The sequence below is a fragment of a genome, unplaced genomic scaffold (genome assembly GCF_019419815.1).
Source record: "Pyrus x bretschneideri cultivar Hongxiangsu unplaced genomic scaffold, Pyrus_bretschneideri_v1 Contig61, whole genome shotgun sequence".
Taxonomy (NCBI): Eukaryota; Viridiplantae; Streptophyta; class Magnoliopsida; order Rosales; family Rosaceae; genus Pyrus; species Pyrus x bretschneideri.
The window spans coordinates 118,043-139,622 of NW_025999800.1; the positions used below are offsets into that span (position 1 = coordinate 118,043).

General features: G+C 37.0%; 2 protein-coding genes across 2 annotated transcripts; one reads left to right on the forward strand and one right to left on the reverse strand.

Moving 5' to 3' along the window:
- The first annotated feature begins 526 nt into the window (after positions 1–526).
- On the forward strand, positions 527–3,424 carry LOC125471795 (putative receptor-like protein kinase At1g72540). Its single transcript, XM_048572558.1, has 5 exons — positions 527–1,728; positions 1,844–1,979; positions 2,091–2,227; positions 2,321–2,444; positions 2,644–3,424. The coding sequence occupies exons 1-5, from the start codon at positions 1,345–1,347 to the stop codon at positions 3,231–3,233; spliced, it is 1,371 nt and encodes a 456-aa protein (XP_048428515.1). The 5' UTR covers positions 527–1,344; the 3' UTR covers positions 3,234–3,424.
- Positions 3,425–13,378: 9,954 nt separating this feature from the next.
- LOC103964280 (trimethyltridecatetraene synthase-like) lies at positions 13,379–17,029 on the reverse strand. Its single transcript, XM_009377199.3, has 2 exons — positions 16,104–17,029; positions 13,379–14,240 (listed from the first exon to the last, which is right to left on the reverse strand). The coding sequence occupies exons 1-2, from the start codon at positions 17,001–17,003 to the stop codon at positions 13,611–13,613; spliced, it is 1,530 nt and encodes a 509-aa protein (XP_009375474.2). The 5' UTR covers positions 17,004–17,029; the 3' UTR covers positions 13,379–13,610.
- Positions 17,030–21,580: the final 4,551 nt, after the last annotated feature.

The window sequence follows — 21,580 nt, forward strand, 5'->3', positions numbered from 1 at the left end:
GGTTATAACCTGGAAGCAAGAACATTGACTGCCTAAACAAAATGTGTTGACCTCCTCCCAGAAAACTGTAACCTTGTGAGTTCGTCTCGGTTGCATACATCAGGTCCTGCCTGCAGTCCCACACAACTTGAAGGAAAGGAATAAAGCAACGAATATGATATATCTTTTCTTTCTTTTTCTCACCTTTTTTATCTTCTTTTTCACTGTGTCAACTGACGGATTTCAAGCAATGAATATGTTTGTTGTAACCACCACAAGTCCTATCGTCTAATGTAACATGATAGAGGCTGGCGTTTCTTTAAGCTCATGGTTTCATACAGAGTTGCAGCCACAAGAGTTAGAACAGATGTGCTTCTCACTATGTACCCAAGTTTTTAAATTTACTCACCGGATTAATGTGTCATGCCACAAGCAATTTTAGTGGTCGAATTTATGAACAAATGAAACATCTTAACGAGTCGACGATAGGGATTTGTTTTAGTGTTTGTCTTCCAAAGTTTTACAAAAAAACCTTTCAATCTGTCATCTAACTGTTGTGTTTAGAGCCGAAGAGCGCACATTAATTTAGAACCAACAGAACCGAAAATGATATGAAGAGATTCAGCTTTCCAAAGCACAAATGTTAACACTAAAGTAAGACTGCACAGATAAATGATTAAATAAAACTATTAAAACTGACCATCCTTGCAAGGGGGTTCTTATAGCTCAAGGGTTACGTTCATTCACCCCAATACTCGAGATCTTATGCTGGAAACCACTTCACTTGAGATCCCGTGTTCTAATCCAGCTTCCTATATCTGATGCACTGAATTTTCGGAGTACTAGGAAATGAGAAGTGAGAACATGGGTTATTCCATTCGAATTAGTCGTTGCCGCAAAAAAAAAAAAAAAAAAAAAAAAAAAAACAGCAGTTCTCTGAGGTCTCACAAAGACCAACACTTGAACCTACTAGGAAACTCCATTAATTAATTTAGCACATGATCAAGGGAAATTAATCTTGAGACTTGGCCCTTCATAATATGAAACATCCAAAAGTGCGTTTTTGCAGTAAACCTTCTAAGTCTTGGAGGGACCAAAATTTATACACTACTTTAGACTCATGACTGAAATTAAAATAATATTTAGAAAATTAAGAATGATATATTTTTCTTGTACCACACATGAAATATCAACAAAAAGGGAAAGGAAAAAAAAGGTTGGTTATCATCATTGGGTCCTTGACTTCTTTTTGCAGTTTATATAAATGATTACCCTATAGCCCTATATCTACCCCCCATATTATCCTCTAGTTTGATCCAATCCAACCGTACGCATTTTGTAAACTAACTTGTAGCTTCAGCAAATATGAGTCTCAAGAAACTAGCATTCACCTTCTTGACTCCTAGTTGTTTCAAGGCCAACAAACTAATTGCAGATCAAAAATCCCAAACGTCAAAAGAAATCTCATTGCGGAGATTGTCACTCTCGGATTTGAGTAACTCATCGGTATGCACAGCCCTCAGTGATCTGTCAAATTCACTTATTGGCTCAAACCTTCATATTTTTGCACACAAGGAGCTTAAAAAGATTACACAAAGTTTCTCCAAGAGCAACTATCTCGGTGAGGGCGGGTTCGGGCAGGTGTACAAAGGTTTCATTGATGACAAGCTTAGGCCTGGATTGGAAGCTCAGCCTGTTGCTGTTAAAGTCTTGGATTTAGATGGCAAGCAAGGACATAGGGAGTGGCTGGTAGTAATTCTTTTTTTTTTTTTTTTTCCCATTTCAAGGCTATGCTCCTAATCATATCATATGCTTCCCAAGTTGTGGGAAAATGCTAATTATCAGACACTTTTTTATGTTGTAGGCTGAAGTGATTGTTCTTGGGCAACTGAAGCACCCGAATCTTGTTAACTTGATCGGGTACTGCTGTGAAGACGATCACAGGCTTCTGGTGTACGAGTACATGGAGAGAGGCAACTTAGATCACCATCTATTTAAACGTACAATTCTGATCATGCACGCATGATTTTTATGTTTTTTTAATTTTGAAACTAGCACAAAATATTTGGATCAGAAAATTTATGAATTTGTTTGTTTGTTCATTAATGCAGGTTATGGTGGAACCCTGCCTTGGCTAACAAGAATCAAGATAGCAATTGGAGCTGCAAAAGGCCTCAGTTGCCTCCATGAGGAAGAAAAGCCAGTCATATACCGCGATTTTAAGACTTCGAACATTTTACTGGACTTGGTAATTTTCTCTCCTTAATTAGCACTCTTCCGCTCTTCATACATGCGTAAATATTGCTTATCTGATAAAATTATGTCTTCCTTTTTCCTGCAGGATTACACGGCTAAGCTGTCTGATTTCGGTCTTGCCATAGATGGCCCGGAAGGAGATGAAACACACATTTCAACGCACGTCATGGGAACTCATGGCTATGCAGCTCCAGAATACGTCAAGACAGGTAATTCAAGTTGGTATCTTGAGTATTGCTATTTGTACCATGTCAACCGACCACTATTATATCAACTACACATCGAAAACGCTGCACATGTCCAGTTAATACTATACAAATTGTTTTATTATTTCAAGTTACTACTTTCATTTATTCATAATAGCATAAAATTTTAAATTTTCATTAATCATATACTCTTCGTTTTCAGGTCATTTAACAGCAATGAGCGATGTATATGGCTTCGGCGTAGTTCTTTTGGAACTACTAACTGGTAGAAGGTCCGTGGATGAGAGCCGTCATGGTAGAGAACAGAACCTAGTGGAGTGGTCCAAACCATTTTTGAAGGATACACATAAACTTGACAGCGTGATGGATCCTAGGCTCGAGGGTCAGTACTCGACTGAAGGGGCTAGAAAAGCGGCTGCATTGGCTCACCAATGCCTGAACTACAACCCCAAATGTAGACCAACGATGAGCAGTGTGGTCAAGACCTTAGAGCCTCTTATGGACTTGACTAATGACATCCCAATCGGACCCTTTGTGTACGTTGTTCCAACTGAGGAAGAAAACAAAGTTAGTGTGCATAGGGTTGAAGGAGAGGGGCAAGCTGAGTGGGAAGTGGTGAAAAACGAGAGCAAAGGTGAAGAAAAAGTGGTGGAAACGAGAGCGAAGGGCCGCCACAGGAGACGTAAAGGTCATCGGTATAGAAATCGGATTAAATCATTGAGGTCTAGTACCGTTTATTCTGATACTGCTCTTTATAGAATTCTTGGAACTGATTTGTACTCTCCCAAATAAGCAATTGATGTCGTTAGGGAAAAAATGCACATGCTTTAGCATGATTTGGTCATGCATCCTCTTGGAAACAAACGGAAAAGGCGAAATATGCACAGAAAGAACTGATTACAAGCTTTTAGTTGAAAATAGAATTGAAAGACACTAAACAAATAATATATTTGTACGTATACATTAGAGTTGTTTTATTTGTTGCGAGGATCTTCCCTTTATGTATGATTTTTGTAACTTATTATTATTATTATTATTACAAGGAAAAACAAGTACTTTGAAGAAACACAATACTCTGTTTTCAACTTCAAATTTCTATGCTTTCCATATAAAGAATTCATATTACACGAATTTATTACTAGTGCATAAGGTTATATAAAGAATAAAAATGACCTTGATTAAATTATTTATGGACTCACTATTTTAATCTTCCATTCGTTTCTGGAGTGCAAAATATTCTATTCAATGTTCCAAGTCAATTTTCCATCAATTCTCCCTTTGTGTTCAAAATTAGCTCAAATGTAGTGCACCAATCAAAGGGTTTGAACAACCCACCAAGCAGATTTCACAAAAATATTTGGAGGGTTAAGGTCATCATAGTTAGACTAGAATTCTGCGGGGGCCTGCCTCATATTTTTCCACCCTTTGCACCAAACCCACCCAAATCCCAAGTTTGGCCTAATTCATAAGATGAGTTTTGCTGATTCAAATGATGAAAGTCTTTGTAAGACTTTGAATTATTTGCCATTGCTTATGACCACAATTAGTAAACAACTTGCAACGGTCTCATTGGGCTCGTGTTCAGGTTTACTCATGTCCATGTCGTTTGAAATCACATATTGATGAACAAGCAAAACGATATAGAATAATTTATAGTACAATAATTCATACTCATGATCAGAAAAATGAGAATTCGATTAATTCATATTGATGATAAAAAAAATGAGAATTCGATCTAATATTCATTGAGCAGTAAAAATTGTGTACATCCATCCCATCCCCAATTTGAAACAAGTAGGGTTAGAAAAGGGTCAGGGTTACAGAAATTCAAAGCAACTTTTAGCTAGATAAGTGGGAAAGCTTAAGCTAGAAATAGGGTTAGCTTGAAGACTTAAGACCCCCAAGATAACCTTTGTACAATCCATTTGGATGAAAGTCAATGGATGGCGTTCGAGTTGATGCAATTGCTTGTCACTAAAATTTCTAGCTTCCATCACCAGGAGGTGAAACTTCATGAGCAGCCTGATCCGGATTAAGTAACCGAGAGCACTAATGCAGGGGCCATAGGTGTGATTAAGCCTTGTATTTTTCGTCACACACCCAGTCTGCGTCATACGTTTCACCTTATGGAAGAGCAACCCCTTCAACTAAAGGCTCTTCTGTCCAAAACCAAGAACATGTTCAGAAAATACAATGATTGATAACCTATATGGGAACATGGATTGTGGCTTGGCATCAGCTAGATGAGTTTACATGTTATGTGTTGGCACGACTTGTAAAGACGTCCGAGAATAAATCTGCCCAGGTAAGCAGCCGCTTTCTAGCTCGAAGAAAGCAGACCCATTAAGTTACTCCGCACTAATAAACTTTTGCCGTTTCGCCACTTACATTCTAATTCTTCTTAATGACTCTTCTTAAACCAACTCCATCCCTGCCAAATTGCCCAAGCAGATTGAGCAAGCAATTACTGCATTTAGTGAACATTAACTCATTACGTGCATCTTTATCCCTAAACTAAATAGCTTAGGCTATTGGTATTAAATTATTATTATTTTTTTATATAAAATAATAAAAGATAATTTTATTTTTAATTTCAAATAGGATCTGAAAGTACAATTTTTGTAGATAGATTTTCGAGTAGATTTTTAACTAATTTCGCAACATCACTTGCTATGATTCTGTAAGAATTTTGTGGATAGATTGGTTCAAAGTAGATGAAAAATATGAGAGAAAGATTGGTTGAAAGTATTTGAAAATATTTAAAATATAGTGCAAGGTGGAAGAGCATGGTTAGATTTTCGAGTAGATTTTTAACTAATTTCGTAGCGTCACTTGTCATGATTCCGTAAGAATTTTGTGGATAGATTGGTTAAAAGTATATGAAAATTTTGAGAGAAAGATTAGTTGAAAATATTTGAAAAGGGAAGTGTTATTGGCACTCCAAAAATCTCATTCTACACTCCTCAGAAGTGCATTTTTCTTTCCAAATATAGAAAGTTTGGAGTGTAGAATGAGATTTTTGGAGTGTCAATAACAATTCCCTTTGAAAATATTTAAAATGTGGTGTAAGGTGGAAGAGCATGGTTAGGTACTTATGTTTTTCTGTACCTTTTTGTTTTTATAATTTTTATTAACTTAATTAATATGGACCATTAGATTACAAAAAAAATCGTGACTCAACAACCTAGATTTTGACACGTATGCCAATAGTAACTGACACACCCTGAACCAGAATGTCCACCTAGATTCCGAATTAAGTTGTGCTAGCTGACACCCAGATAGTGACGAAGCCATAAAGTGTAGTGAGGTTAAAAATGTGAATAAATTTAAATCTAAAAGTGCCTAAATGTAAGAGTGCGCATGTGAGTGAGAATGAACTCATTTCACACGTGATGTCAAAGCACAAGTATAGTCCAGTAAAAGTAAAATGAGAATTATATTGTCGAAGGTAATCTTCTATTCCAACATTTGCCAAGAATCCTCGTCGACACAAAGACTCTGCCACTAAAACCTGGAGGAGCGAAAAACAAAGGTGAGTGTGCCTAAAAATAAAGTTTTGTAAAACGTTTTAAAAAAACGTATAACCTATCACCGTAAAACAAGTATAGTTTCTAAATATATATAATATATATAGTATGAAAACACTTACCGTAAACAGTAATACTTCAGAAATACGGTAAGTCACAATATTTCACATATAAAACATATAACATCCAATAATCACATTATCTTGCGTAAATGAACATATAATATCTGGTGCTCATCGACATATGCTCACACACGAGCTCATGCATAAGTATTCTAACATGAATAGGACTCGATGTAATGATGATTTATACGCTAGTACTACAATCACATGAAGACTGGAGCTATGCGCGTCACATACAAGTTCTAATTGCCTTTAGCAATCTAGGACAGGACTGACACTTATAATGGATCCAAAGTGAGTGTACGGTGCGATATGAACATACATGTGAAGACTGGCCCTAATCCAGGCGAGTACTAACACAAATATAGCACACGATAAGCAGATAACATAAATATGATAATGTAACGGTAAATCAACAATTCGATAATTCTAATCAATGAAATATTATTCATGACCATAAATACAACCAAGGCATCCACAATAATACGCATACTTGTGCATCATATAGGACATAGCATAATTTCATGAATTCCGTCAATACGCTAATTCTTAAAGATGTTAATCTACTCTATGCGTAATGTAGAAAATTATTTATCAAATATATAAATAGAAAATAAATAAATATATAATATTTAAAAGCAAAGACCCACCCACAAATCATGTCGCTGGGTCAAACCTGTCTCGCGGGCATCAAAGATCCTTGTGATGTGTTTCACCTAGGAACGAAACCCTTTACATCAATATATAACGTACTAACATAAATTCGAGTATTTGTACAAAGTACGGTCAATAAAGAAATTATTTTAAATTGATCAAATTTCAAAAAATGGAAGGCAGATATGGATTCGGCATATCAAGAAACTTAAGGATGGACCTTGGGTTCCTCCACGTGCCACCACAAGGTAGCTGCACTGGTAGCCACGCGTCGGTCACCACGCGCCTTCATCGTGATTTCTAGATTTTTGCAGGTTTTCTCTCTAGCTTCCAGAGCTCATTTCGAGCTCGATACTTAACCAAAATTGATGATTCAAAAGCCAATTTGAAGGTAGAATTGTAGGGAACAAATCCATACCAAAATAGGACTGAGTTATGGTTGGTGTTGGCCCAAGGAATGAGCTAAAAGTGACCAGATGATCATGGTTCCTTTGCTGAAAAACTGGGGAATCTCCCCCATCGAGATTTATGTGTTATTTTGTTCATTTAAAACATGTACACAAGATCAATATCGAACCATAAGAATAAAATGAAAGGTTTTTTGGATTTCCCGAGGCTTACCCCTAGTCGAAAATGCAAGAAACTCGCTAGGGAACATAGCTCCCTTGGTGGTTTGGTTTAATTTACAGAGGAAAGAGACGAGATAGACAAACGAGCTCAAAGCTTTACTCTTCAATTCTGGTCGTACAAGTAGGTGGTGATGGCAGTGATCTGAAGGTGGTTAGGAGGTTCACCAGAGTTGGCGAGGTGGTGTGGCGGTGTTACTGTTGCACCTACTTGGTGCTTGCAGAGGAATAAGGGAAAGTTATAGATGCGAGTTTGATATAGGAGAGTGGGGTGAGACGTGGTGGTGATCTAAATGGTTAGGATCACCGGAGTGAGTTGGTGTTGCTGCCTCTGTGTTTACAGAGAGAAGAAGAAGTAGAGGGCTAAGGAAAAGAGAGAAAGTGAAATGTGAGGGAGAAGAGAAGAGAGAGTTGAGAAATGTGATAGAGTCCCCAAGAGTTTTGGAGGAAAATGGGACACAGGAACAAGGAAAGAGTGGGGTGTGGGCCCCACGTGGCTCACAAAACAAAGTCCAAAGTATCTTTCGAACGTGAAATTACTAATTTGCCCTCGGTATTCAGTGTTTCGTAAGATCTTTATTTCAGCTCCGAATTCAAATTCACTTGCACCTACAAGTTCCTGGTGACGATTACTACACCAATATGCTAAAAGAATGGGTCATACATCTCACTATACGGTGGTCAACGAAAGTCAAAATCTTAGCCTTTAAGGTCATTTTGGTTAATTCACTCTTTTAAAATTAATAAAATCGTAAAATTAGGGATATGTTGCTACAGTAACAATTCAAAATTTTCTGATTTATATTTTTTTTGTCTAAAAAGTCTAGACACTTGATTAGAAATACCCAACGGTCCATAGGGGTGGGCATAAAAACCGTCAAACCGCAAAACCACATTGAACCGTATGAAAAAAAACCGAAAAGAACCATGTTGACTAAAAAAGTCAACTTTGAGTCAAAAATCGAACCTAACTGGTTTAAACCGGTTCTGGTTCCGATTTCGAATGAACAAGAACCGGTCGAAACCGAACCGAACCGTTTTATTAATAATAAATAAATTAATTATATATACACACACATGTCATGGTATAATAGGTTGAAAAATTAGTTTTACAAGTTGCAAAGCAGTGGATCCCATCCTAATTAGGGTTCACCCTGTAACATCCCACATCGTTCAGGGGAGTGTATCCTACAAGCCTTATATGTATATTCCCATCTCTACCTAGCACAAGGTCTTTTGGGAGCTCACTGACTACGGGTTCCATCGAAACTTTGAAGTTAAGCGAGTTCGCGTGAGAGCAATCCCAGGATGGATGACCCACTGTGAAGTTCTCGTGTGAGTTCCTAGAAACAAAACCGTGAGGGCGTGGTCGAGGCCCAAAGCAGACAATATCGTGCTACGGTGGAGTCGAGCCTGGGATGTGGTGAGGTTCCAGGCCAGAATGTGACAATTTGATATCAGAGCCTAACCTTGGCTGTGGTGTGCCGACCAGGACGTCGAGCCCTTAAGGGAGGGTAGATTGTAACATCCCACATCCCCAAGGGGAGTGGATCCTACAAGCCTTATATGTATATTCTCATCTCTACCTAGCACGAGGCCTTTTGGGAGCTCACTGACTTCGGGTTTCATCGGAACTCTGAAGTTAAGCGAGTTCGCGCAAGAGTAATCCCAAGATGGGTGACCCACTGGGAAGTTCTCGTATGAGTTCCCAGAAACAAAACCGTGAGGTAGAGATGTGGTGGAGGCCCAAAGCTGACAATATTGTGCTACGGTGGAGTCGAGCCTAGGATGTGGTGGAGGCCTGGGCTGGGATGTGACACACCCACCTCATCCTCACCTCACTCACGGCCTCACATCCCCCATTTCACACTTTTAGACTTTCATTCCTTTTTCACTCAGCTGATTACCTCACTCACGACCTCTCATCTAAAAATATCAACGATTCCTCAGGAAGCCCACAACCTCAGCTTTCAGCGACTACCCTTGTCATCCCTCCTCCGCGACAGCTCATGACTCTTCGTCCTTCGTCCTCCCTCCTTGGTATCTTCTCTATCTTTTCTCATATTTGAGATTAGGTATATGGTTGAGTTCTACTGGTTTTCCATTTTCTCTTGGGCTGAATTACAATTTACTCTTGTTTTGTTGTCATACTACTGTATTCTTGTGAGGTTAGCTCATGTTGAGTGATGTGCTGCCTAAACTGTAATAATATCACTTAAAACTACCATATGTTGGTAATCAATAAGAGCATTTATTATTTCTGCCAAGAATTAAAATGTAGAACTGGACATTGGGTGGATTGGACGGGGTTTACCCTCAACCCATAGGCCAAGTCGACATGCTCGGAATACCGACAAAGATGCATAGAAAACTAGGAATCTTAGAGGAAATTTAATGGAGTGGCTATGGAGGATGCAATGGAGAGAACTGAAGTTGGGGATAATGGAGAAGGAAAACGGCTTATGATATTTTAGAAATCAAAATGCTAAGGTGTGGGAAAGACCACAAAGTTCTAACTTGCATCCATTAAGAGCATGTCATGTGGCATGTGTTAAAAATAAAAGCTTGTATTAATACCATGCTGGTGGGTTGGGTTTTCATGGGTTGGGATTTTATAAACCAACATTGGTAACACAACATTAAGGACAATCAAAATCACATGGGTTGTTAAGGACAATGCCCACACCTTATGTGTGAATGTATATTTCTATAATTTAGTATATGTGTGAATGGATTTGTTGTTTGTATTGAAAATTGGATTGAAACTCAGAAGGGGAGGGGAGGGAAGGGAAAAGGTGGGTTGGTGTTTTACACGGATGAGAGAATACAAGGTGTTGCTGTATGTGTGCTTACTTTTTTATTTTCTAATGAGTTCTTGACTTTTATATGTTCTAGAAAAAAGGAATGGCGGCACATTTGGGGATTCAGAAACTATTAAGTCCTACCTTATCACCTTTTACAACTGTTGGTATGTATGTAACTTTAGTTTTTTAGCACCTACCTTACTAATTTGAATTGTAAGCTTGTTGTTTGATGTATGTTGTTTGCTTGCTTTCTGAAATAAGAAGTTGTTTGATTTTGCTTGCTCTCTGAAATAAGTTGTTTGATTTGATTATATGTTGTTTGATTGTATACAAGAGTTGCTGTTTGAAAAAGAATCTGCCACTACCAAGGATATTTGGATTTTTTTTTTGCTTGTTGCTGCTAATATCAATAGACCAATGCATATTTCCTTTAATGCTATTTAAATATTTCTTTTTGCTTGCTGCTGTTGATGCTACTACGAATATCAAGAGACTAATGATGCTTGAGTTCTTGATTTTTTTTGTTTGTTGGCTGACCAATGCATATTTCTTTTAATTGCCTCTTTTTGTTGACTTGATGCCACTGACCAAAGACATTTGCATTAAAAAGGATATGTGTTGTATGCAACTTTATATAATTTGTTTTAGAATATGTATTTGAATACATGATGATTAGGTGTTTAAATAATTTAATATTCAAAATCACAAACCGACAAGAATTGAATTGAAGCTTGCATGTGGGACAGTGCAGGGCCCATCTAATGGTATGTGGGTTCTGAATCGTGTGATGGGCATAACACAGGGCCCACCTACGTTTGTTTTGTTTGTTTATTTGTCAGATTTTTTTATTTATTTGTGGAGGATATGATTTTTTGTGGGCTCAATTTAGTTTTTATTTTTTTATTTTTGTTAAAAGGCTATTCTATTAAACACCAAAAACAAACAAACAAGCAAAACCAAGGCCCGATTTAGTTTTTGAATCATACTTTTGGGAATGTTTTGGTTCTATATTTTTATATTTAATTTGGGGAATTGTGGTTGTTTTAGTTTGGGAAAATTAGAATCTTCTGCACTTTTCTAATACTATGTAGATTAAACATTGGTTCTATTTTGAAATTTGATTATAACGCCTCAATAATAGCCATGTCAGCATTGTTATATTTATTTAGATTACATGTAATTATTGTGTTGTTTTTTTAAATTTAAAATGCTAATTATTAAATTCCATATATATCCTTTTAGGTTGATATATTTTTGTACGTGCCTTTTTTTTAGGAAGCCAGTTTCTTCTCCCACATTTGAGCCATATGATTTCTTCTCCCACGTTATAATTATGTGATCCTCATTTTTGAATTTTGAATGGACTTATCCATTTCAATTAGTGGTTGTTTTCACTATTTTATATTGATATTATACGAGATAATTAGACGTATTTTCTATTTTCGGAAGCTTGAGGCCGGTATGTTCAGATAATATATTTAAACGTGCCGAATACGTACCAAGAAGATATATAAAGTAACGTACCAAATATGTTTTTTTTTAAATAAATATAAACGTACCAAAATAATATATAAATGTACCAAATACATACAAAAAAGAAATATGAACACACCAAATACGTACCAAGAAGATATATAAAGTAACGTACCAAATATGTACCAAGAAGAAATCTATGTTTCATGTGTAATTTGAAAGACTTTTTATTAAAATTGAATACTACAATATTTATCTACAAGAGTTTAGGAGTTTTGAGATATTATCGAAGAAAATTAAAAGGTATATTAAATATAACGGCAAGTCACATTCATGGGTATTTTGAAAGACTTTTTATTGGAATTAAATTCCACAATATTTATCTACAAGATTTTAAGAGTTTTGATGTATTATCTAGGAATTAAAAGGTATATTTATATAATGGCAAGTTGGGTAATTTAAATTATAAAAAAGGCTATTTCTAATGCATGTGGCACCTAAATTGTAGGAAAATGTTTAATCAAGCGAAGTGTTATTAGCATTCCAAAAATCTCATTCTACACTCCTCATAAGTATATTTTTCTTTCCTAATATAGAAAGTTTGGAGTATATAATGAGATTTTTGGAGTGCTAATAACAATTTCCTTAATCAAAACTCTAAAAAGCATGAATGTTTAATCTCAAAATTTTAAAAATAAGCATCTGTATCAAAACTTCCCTTTTAGTTTTGGTGTTACTTTTTTTTTTTCTTCTGGGAAAACTATAAAATTTTGGAGTTACTTTCATTCTCATTGTTTTGTACCAAAAAAAAAAAAAAAAAAGTTGGTTTATGGTATCAATTTCAAGTTTAGTAGAAAAGTTTGTTTATGGCATCGATTTATGGTTTTTTTTTTATATATTCATGTGAATTTAAATAATCGTCTTTCGCTCATAACTCTTAAAGTTCAATGACCGACAATGTTATTCTGGCTGTTTAGTTTAGACCATAAAATTGTTGGCATTGTGGAATCGATTTAAGTCTAGCCGAAAGAATTTGTTCATGCATCGATTGATGTTAATGTTTTTAGTATGTTCATGTGAAATCATGTAAGAACCTCAATTTCAGCTTTCAGACTCAAGAATCTTGGCTCGATCGTTGTGTTTGTTGTTGCTTAGTTTTCATAGATATTCTTATATGCTCTATTGTATATTATACACGAAGATTTTTTATCATTAATTTTTAGTCAATGAATTTTAATCAAGAATTTAAACGATCCTAAGAATCAATCAATCATAACCACTCACCATACATCGTTAAAAATCGTTCTTCCACATAAAAAGAACTAAAAAATTATATGATTTATGGTCGCAAAATATATAGTGAGCGAGATTGATTAATCTTTACAATCCCTCAATGAAGATCTGGAAGAGATCCTGATCCGAATTTAACAACTAAAAACCCTAAATACACGCAACTTGCAGTTTCAATTGTTCCATCTCAATCATGGCATTTAAAAGGGGGCCCGCCTTCTCTGCCCTTCCCGTTCTCATACACTTTTATCTCTTCTTATTTTGTGTAATTATGGTTAAGTCACGTCAACATTTAATATTAATTTTTTTATAAAGATAATAAGATAAAAAATAATAAAATATTAACGTGACTTAACCATAATCGTATAAATATAAAAAGATAAAAGTGTATAAGAACTGGAAGGGTAGAGAAGCGAGATACTTTTAAAGGGCCGACAGGAATGGGTGGTCATGAGTCATGGCTCGTCAGTTGTGATTTAATAAATATCTTCAACAATTATTTATATTTTTGGACTTCTATGACCATATCAGAAATGGGAATACAGTAAAGGCCTGGATAGGGATTACAAACTTTCCCAAGCACTCAACATCGGGCCCAAACACAATCATAACCTACTTTCCCAAGTACTACATTATTGAGGGGGAACTAGCTGAGACGAAGAGACTCACGTGATCACAGTGAGTAAACATGAGGTGGAAGACGAGGCTCGCAGACTGCAACGAGGGGAAATTTTTTCGGCGTCGAAAGCCCGAAAATCTCCTCCATACTCAAATCCTCTTTCTTCATGTTATCAGGCAATCTCCATGTAAACCCATGCAAAAGATTAGCCAGACTTGATTGAATGACCTTTATGCCCAGACTGTAGCCAGGGCACATCCTCCTGCCTGACCCAAAAGGCAGCAGCTCGAAGTCCTGGCCTTTGACATCAATGTCCTTTCCTAGTAACCTCTCGGGGCAGAACTCCTCAGGGTTGTCCCACAATTCAGGGTCTCTTCCTATTGTCCACACACTGACTAGGGCTCTGGTGCCCTTGGGAATGTCATAGCCAGCGATTTGGCAGTCTTCCGTGGCTTGCCTTGGCACCAACATGGGTGCCACTGGGTGTAGCCTCATGGTTTCTTTGGCAATGGCATCAACATATGGGAGATTAACAATGTCCTTCTCCTCAACCCATCTCTCTCTTCCAATCACCCTGTCTAGCTCCTCCACTGCCTTCTTGAATACCTCCGGCTTCCTTAGGAGCTCAGCAATTGCCCATTCCACCGTCACCGCTGAGCTCTCTGTTCCCCCGGCAATTAAGTCCTAATAGCAAAAGAATCGATCAACACAAATACTGAGCAAGAGTACACCAAAATAAATCTCAATATTTTCAGTCACAAATAAGATATCAGCGTTCATCTAGGCTCGTCTTGAATCTCTTTCTTACGTGTGAGCGGAAAACTATGACCTATTACTGTATTGTGAGACCTAAATGCAGCCTAACATTCCTCGTATATCTACTGTATATGACACTAGTATTTCACACCTCATATGCCACACATCTACTAAACTTTAAGAAATATCTCAATAATTATAGTCAATTAATGTTCTAAGAGACGTTAGACAGCAACCGTCTATGGATTGGAACATAGTGTTTAGGCCCATAGATGATCCCTAGGTGGGACCTAGATGGAAGCTTAAACAGACTAAATAGATTTAAATAAACATATTATTATCATATAAATAATAGATGCCCACACACACTATGTGTGTTAATAATTTCACTTCATTTTGTTTTTTATTAAGGATTGTGATAGTTTTTAAAATTTTAAAAAAGAAAAAAAGTCAGTTATGAATAATGGAACAATGATGGGGTAGTTTCTTCTAACGTGAGCAAATTTTTAATTTTTAGTTATTTAATTCTTTATTTTTAAATAGGACATGTTATGCTCATATGGCTGTGAGGTTAGTGTAAAAATTAGCAAAACTCATGTTACATGTAATTACTAAATTGTCCAAGTTTTTTTTATTTTTGCTCAGTTTGGATGAGACGGTTAGAATGATAATTTTTTAAATGGTACTTTGACATTTTTTAAACTTCTTCTTTCTAACCGATATGTCAAATATTAAACATAAAATAATAATTCATATATATTTTCTTTGCATCGAAAATGAAAAGAAACAAAAAAATAATGCTTTAAACCAATAAAAAATTAATAAAAAAGCATTTAATAATTAATTAAAAAAATATGAAAGTGCTGTCAAATTTGGCAAAAAGAGGGAGAGATGTCAATCTATGTCATGCCACATCAGATTTGGCTTCTTGAACATTAATGCTGTCTTTTGTTACCGTTATTACTGATTTGGACAATTTGACATCTACTTTAGAGATGTTCTTAAGCGGCAGGTATGGAGTCCTCAAATTTCATGTCTCTTTTGTGTCTTTTCTCTAATTGTATGACACATGTCTCTCAGCCTAACATAGTTTAACACTGTTAACTTTTATTATTTTGTATTAAAAATATATAAAAAAAAAATCAAAAAACACGAAGGCCGTGGACGGCCAAGAGCTCTACAGCCACCAAATCGTCATCACCCACGACCAACCCACCTCACCGAATCGCCATCAATCCCCACTGATCAGCCCCGACAGCCACCGAATCGTCATCACTCACGGCCAACCCAGTGCGATTGCAGGCTACGAATTAATTAGATTTCAATTATCGATTCCGACTCAATTTCATTTCTAAAACGTTTGAAATCTGCATCTCTCGATTCTTCTCATCTTGATTTTGTCCAGGTACAGGCGTGCACTTAATTTTGTGAATTGAGGTTGTGTTTATAGCATTGGCTGGAAGATTGGATTATAATATTAATGAGATAAAGGAGGAAAGCGGAGAAAAATGTGGAGAAAGAAGAGGATTTTTTTTCCGGCGACTACCAGACGGGGTCTCGTCGGCCGTGTTGATCTGGGTTGATATGGGTAATGCCCAAAGATTTTTGGAACTCTATTTTAATAATGCAAAATAGTAGAAGTTAACGGTGTTAATTCTTTGTTAAATTGAAGGACACGTGAAACGAGAGACATTGAAGAGACGAAGTTAGAAGACAGCAGACCTGCTGCAGTCCCCTAGGCCTTTTGCCTCGGACTCATGTAAATATTTATAGATGGACTGCAAATCATACCTGAGTAAATGCCTTGACCCCATGCCTCTCAAGTTTAACTTCAAGACCAGGATCATCAGCAAGCTGCAGTAGCACATCAACCATGTCTTTTGCAACAAAGTCTTTCCCGCTAGCCTCCCTCCTTGCAATATGTTCATCCAACACATGCTCCAAAAACCTATCCATCTTCTTGCTTAAGGTCTTCATCCTCTTTATGTACCCTTGCAAGTCCAGAAAGTCAAGCCAAGGTATTGAATCGCCGATGTTCAGCACCCCACTGAGCAAGAACAACTCATCCAACATCTTCTTGAAGTCATCGGGGCTCACGATGGAGTCTTCAGTCTCGTCGGTGTACTTTTTTCCGAGCACCATCCGGCTTATGACGTTGAGGCTCACGGTTGAGAGGTGGTCTTTGAGCAAAATGTTGGAGTTGGAGGAGTCATATAAGCCTTTAAGCAAGGCACTCATTTCCTCCCTTCTAATGTATTCATACGACTCTAGGCGTTTGTTGCTGAAAAGCTCCATGATGCACATTTTACGGGCTTGCCGCCAATATGGGCCGTACTGGGACCAAGTGATGTCTGAGTAGTTGTAGGTGGTGTGCTTGCCGGCTGCAAATTTGGGGCGGCCGGCAAAAGTGACGTCGTGGGTTTTCAGGAAGGCCTTGGCCATTTCTACTGAAGATCCGACGACGACGGGGTATGACCCAAACTTGAGCTGCATGATGGGGCCGTATTTTTGGGAGAGCTCGTGGACGGAACGGTGGGGAAGGTGGCCTATGAGGTTGAGGTTTCCAATGATGGGCCAGGGTTTTGGTCCGGGTGGCAGGTTGAGCTTGCGGCGGCGGAGGCGGCGGGAGAGGAGGATGAGGGCTAGAGCTCCTAGCCATGCGGCAGCGTATGCAACCCAAGTGGCTTCCATTTTCTTGGAAGTAGCGGTGAAGTGGTATGTGTTGTGTGATGAAATTATTGATGCATGTTTGAGGTGGTGGGAGGGGGATTTTATAATTGAAGTCAGTACACAAGTCGTCATGAAATTTTTATTGTCGTTTTTCACGATGCCAACTTATGCTTCAGAACAACTTCGTTGAATTGCCATTTTGCCCTTCTGGAGTAGAGTCAATGTTGATTATGGTTAGTAAATGGCAAGTGAGTTCAATGGGAGAGATTGTAACACATGTTGATTTTGGAAATAATTTTTTTTTTTAACAATTAAAGTGCTTCTAATTACTTCATAAAAACTTTGGAATTTTTTTTACCATCATAGAATGATTTTTCAGCCATAAAAGCATTTTTTGGAGGAGGAGATGGTATGTGCTTGTTCAGAAAGCACTTCTAAGTATTTGTGACTGTTTGATTTAATTTTCTTCTTATTTATGTAAAGCACTTCTATTCAAAATAATTACGAGCGCAAGTGATTCATAGAATACTATTGCATTCATACCCACAGCTAGGATATGATAGTCGCATGGAATCCTTGTAAATACAATTTTTTTCCTTGCGTTTTGCTCGATTGCCCACGATTATAATAGTAAGGGAGAACCAAATTACGTAATAAAATAAAATATAGACTGAATTGTCCAAATAAAATATCCAATTGAGTCACAACAACTCAAATAATGTTGTGATTAATAGCTACAAAAATAGGGTTAGTAATAGGCTCCTAAATAATAATAGTGGAATGTCTTAAGAAACTGTGAGAAGGCCAACTTGATAATTTGGTCAATGATCAATACACTTGTCTTTAGGAAAATAACAGGAAACCTACCAAGCCAATACAATAAGAAAATAAAGTACGTTTCCTCAGTTCGTAGGTGTGAATAGTCCGAAGAACTTGACCGAATTCACTTTACTTTCTTATGAGTTTCCTGGAAAATTTTGGGTCATATTTTGGGATCGGATGCAAAAGTGAAAAGACAATTCAAAAAGTGGTTTTCTTTTTTTTTTTAATTTTTGAAGCAGACATTTCACTCAATTCAGAGGCGACTCTTTTAAGTATATTCCGAGTCTCTACATTTTATACCCCCGCATTTCTTTGCACTTCTTTGAATCTTGATCGTTTTATTAATTTAACGTTTTAAGACATCACACGTTAAATTTTAAAGTTTAGACACCTATGATTATTTGGTAAGGCTGGTATATTTTGCAATAAGGTTAGTATGGTCTCGTGCTGTGTGTTGAACACATGATGGATATACACATGTTTGTCTGTTGGATAAGTTCACTAAATATTGACTGCCTAAGAAGCTTAAACGTATGGATGCATACCACATGTAACACGTTAAAAACTCCGGGTTGTAGTATGCGAATAGTGATTAGACCTGAGGTATCATTAGATATCTTGTGCTTATAAATATGAACTTTGATTTCACCTCAAAGTCCTCGCTAACTCGCATGGGCAAATAGTATATTGTTTGGGCTCATATGTATAAGTATGAAGATATATGGATGCACAATAATGAAGCTATCATCTTTTGGCAAGTGTTCAATAGCAGGAGATATCCTTCGAAGCCACTTGAAGATTGGTATAAAAAGTTTCGGTTGAAGTACTTGTTGATCAAACTATGTTTGTAAGAACTGTTTCAACATGAGATTCATCATAGTTATCATAGATATCTATATGTGATTTGACATTATCCATATCACATCAATCTTGATTGGGATCTTGATGATAGAAGAATTGAATTGCAATAGATACGATCAAGGTTCGAAAGAGTATCATGTTTGATTCACAATACTTCTATCTAATTCAGGTAGCCATGACATATTGCTAGATGTCATTCATGGCTTGTGGAATTAAATTAACTTATCAATTAATTTCATCGCCAGCTTTAGTTATAAAAGAGGTCATACATCTATAATAGTACCAATAATGTTACGCGAATTATAAATTATTCCATGAGAGAGATCTTGCTAGCACAATCGAAACTATCACTCCATCATCTGTCGTTGGTGTATCAATGTGAATACTCCTACATGCTCAATACTTAGGGAGTTTCACATGATCAATCATGAAGAAGAAGAACGCAAGCACAAGGATGATCATACAAAGTGATGCATATGTGGCTAAGGATCTATGTAAGTAATCCCTTCATTATTTTTCATTGTTGCTTTATTAATTACAATCAGCTAGACATAATTGAAATAACTTATTATATATAATTTATTATTTTTTCGATGTGTATCTAATTATTTGAATTAAATTTATCTCAACCATTTCATTAATCAAACGTTTTAAGACATATGACGTCAATTTTAAATTTTGACACCTATCTAGTTGATCAACTTTAAATTAACTATAAAGATACATAAACATATATAAAGCAAAAAAGAATAAATGTATCAGCCAACAATACCTACAACAACCAAACGCCCCCAAAACACATCCCCCGCCGCCGCCCGCCGCCCACCACCCCCCCCCCCCCCCCCCACAAAAAAAAAAAACCTCCCCACTCGACCCGATCCCCACCACGCCAATCAATGTAATTAGGGACAGAAATCAACGAGTTATTGGTCCATAGCTGCCAAATTCAATCAAATAGGGTCTGAACTCTGAATTCCGTACTGTTACGGACGTACCAATACTTTGACGTTGGTTTTAAATGCTGTGAATCTCAAAACTAAAATAGGGTTTTGGGGGTGCGATGGGTGTTTTAAATCGTCTGTTTTTATTTTTAATTATTTTCTTCTTTTAGAATTATGAGTGATAAGTTGGAGTTAATCAAGTGCATAGGTTTTTTTCTCTCCTGTTTGGTGAGTCCTCCTCTTTATGTGAGAGGTTTCCTCAACTTTGTTTGAGTGCTTCCAACTTTGGCACCTCGTTTAGCCACCGATCTTAGTTTTGGCTAAGGTCGGTGGCAGCCCATTTCCCTTCACACATGCTTTTCCCCCTTCAGTATGTTCTCTGTTTCCCAGTCCATGTGCCCCAATTTTAGCCATGCTTTGCCACAATCAAAAAACCTTTTTTTCGATTTCCCTCTTATCCTTCCCTCCATTGTCTTTCCCCCTCCATTAGTCCAATTGTTTCTTCTTCTTCCCCTCCCACTTGGCTTTGCCCTCTCTCGATTCCACCTATGATTCGATCTACCACTACTTTGTTTCGCCATCGTTCACGGCTTTATCGGAAGGTGAGTAGAGCTCAGGCTCGGGTGTTCACACCACCACCTTCCACTTATGCGTCGCTCTCGACATTGTTGCCAGTGGTCCCACTAGTTTCCTTTTCAGGTTTATTCCCTTGGTGGTGGCAGATTGGTTCGTTGTTGGGTTTGATTGAGGACAATGACAGCTTCTCAGTTTGTGGTTGGGGTTTGGTTTGGTTTCTTCTCTGGCAGTTGCAAGGAGGCTGGTTTGTGGTCGTCGGGAAGTGCTTCTGCTGCGGCAAGAGAACTTGGCAGCTAGGGTTTGTTCAATGTTTTCTATTGTCGGCTCAACCCACGGGTAGGGCTTTTGTGGTTGTTGTTTTGGAGGCCAATCATTTGTCTTGTGTTTTATGTGTATTTGGACCTATGTTTATGTAAGCTTCTTGTTGGTAAATGAATTTACCTCTTATCACCCAAAAAAAAAAAAAAATCAAGTGCATAGGTGTCAAAACTTAAAATTTGGCATGTCACGTCTTGAAGATGTTAGATTAATAGAATGGCCAAGATTTAATGTGAGTAAATACAAAAGGTGTAAATGTGGAGACTCAAAATGTCACTAGATATTAGCTATAGAGTCTTTTATAAGACTTAATTCTAAGGATATATATTTGCATACAAGGGCAGAGCCATTCTTAAGTTGCGGGTTCAAATCCAGTGCGAAAACTTGGAATTATAAAAATTTCATATTAATTTTGGTGAAATTCACCTTAGTTAGTGAATATTAGCACACCGTAATTTTATATTAAAAATTGTTCACTCCACTCCAGCAAGTCCTAAAATGAAATAAATAAAGTAAAATCACAGCATATATCCTTATAAAACTTCATGACTCTGCCCTTATTCGTATATATTTCTAGTCACGTTAGTATGAGATTTATTCTCAATAAATTGTAACCAAATGGAGAGTAGCTCAACTCTTTACAAGTCCATGCAAAGTTCATTCTCACATCAATGCATGATTCATTCTACACGATTGTACTTGCAAAAAGACACTCCAATGCTCAATTTTGTGAGTGTTTGAAATTATTGCAATCAAATTGCAGATAATATGTCTACCTTTTCCCACTTGAAACATTCTTACCTTTGATCATGGGCATGAAACATTCTTGCCTTGATAGGGCCTTGGCCATCAAGTTCCACTGATTGCATGATTTCGTTTTTGTGGTAGTTGGTAGAAATGGTGGAAATGTTGCTTGACCAAATAATTCCACTTATCCACCTTTAGGGTGGTAGATTGTTGCTTTTTTTTTTCCTTCATAAAAAGAAAGACAGTTGATAGTAAGCAACGGTTAATCATCGTAAATTGTTGTTTTGACTAGTATAATTTTTTTCTCCACACACAATAATGCGTAGGTATTGC

What these genes read in the sequence shown, in the direction of transcription:
- LOC125471795 (XM_048572558.1), top strand. Translation starts at nt 1,345, where the DNA reads ATGAGTCTCAAGAAACTAGCATTCACCTTCTTGACTCCTAGTTGTTTC. An exon ending in AAGGACATAGGGAGTGGCTG is followed by an intron (nt 1,729 to 1,843) that starts GTAGTAATTCTT and finishes TTTATGTTGTAG; the next exon opens with GCTGAAGTGATTGTTCTTGG. An exon ending in TCCAGAATACGTCAAGACAG is followed by an intron (nt 2,445 to 2,643) that starts GTAATTCAAGTT and finishes CTTCGTTTTCAG; the next exon opens with GTCATTTAACAGCAATGAGC.
- LOC103964280 (XM_009377199.3), bottom strand. Translation starts at nt 17,003, where the DNA reads ATGGAAGCCACTTGGGTTGCATACGCTGCCGCATGGCTAGGAGCTCTA. An exon ending in GGGTCAAGGCATTTACTCAG is followed by an intron (nt 14,241 to 16,103) that starts GTATGATTTGCA and finishes TTTTGCTATTAG; the next exon opens with GACTTAATTGCCGGGGGAAC.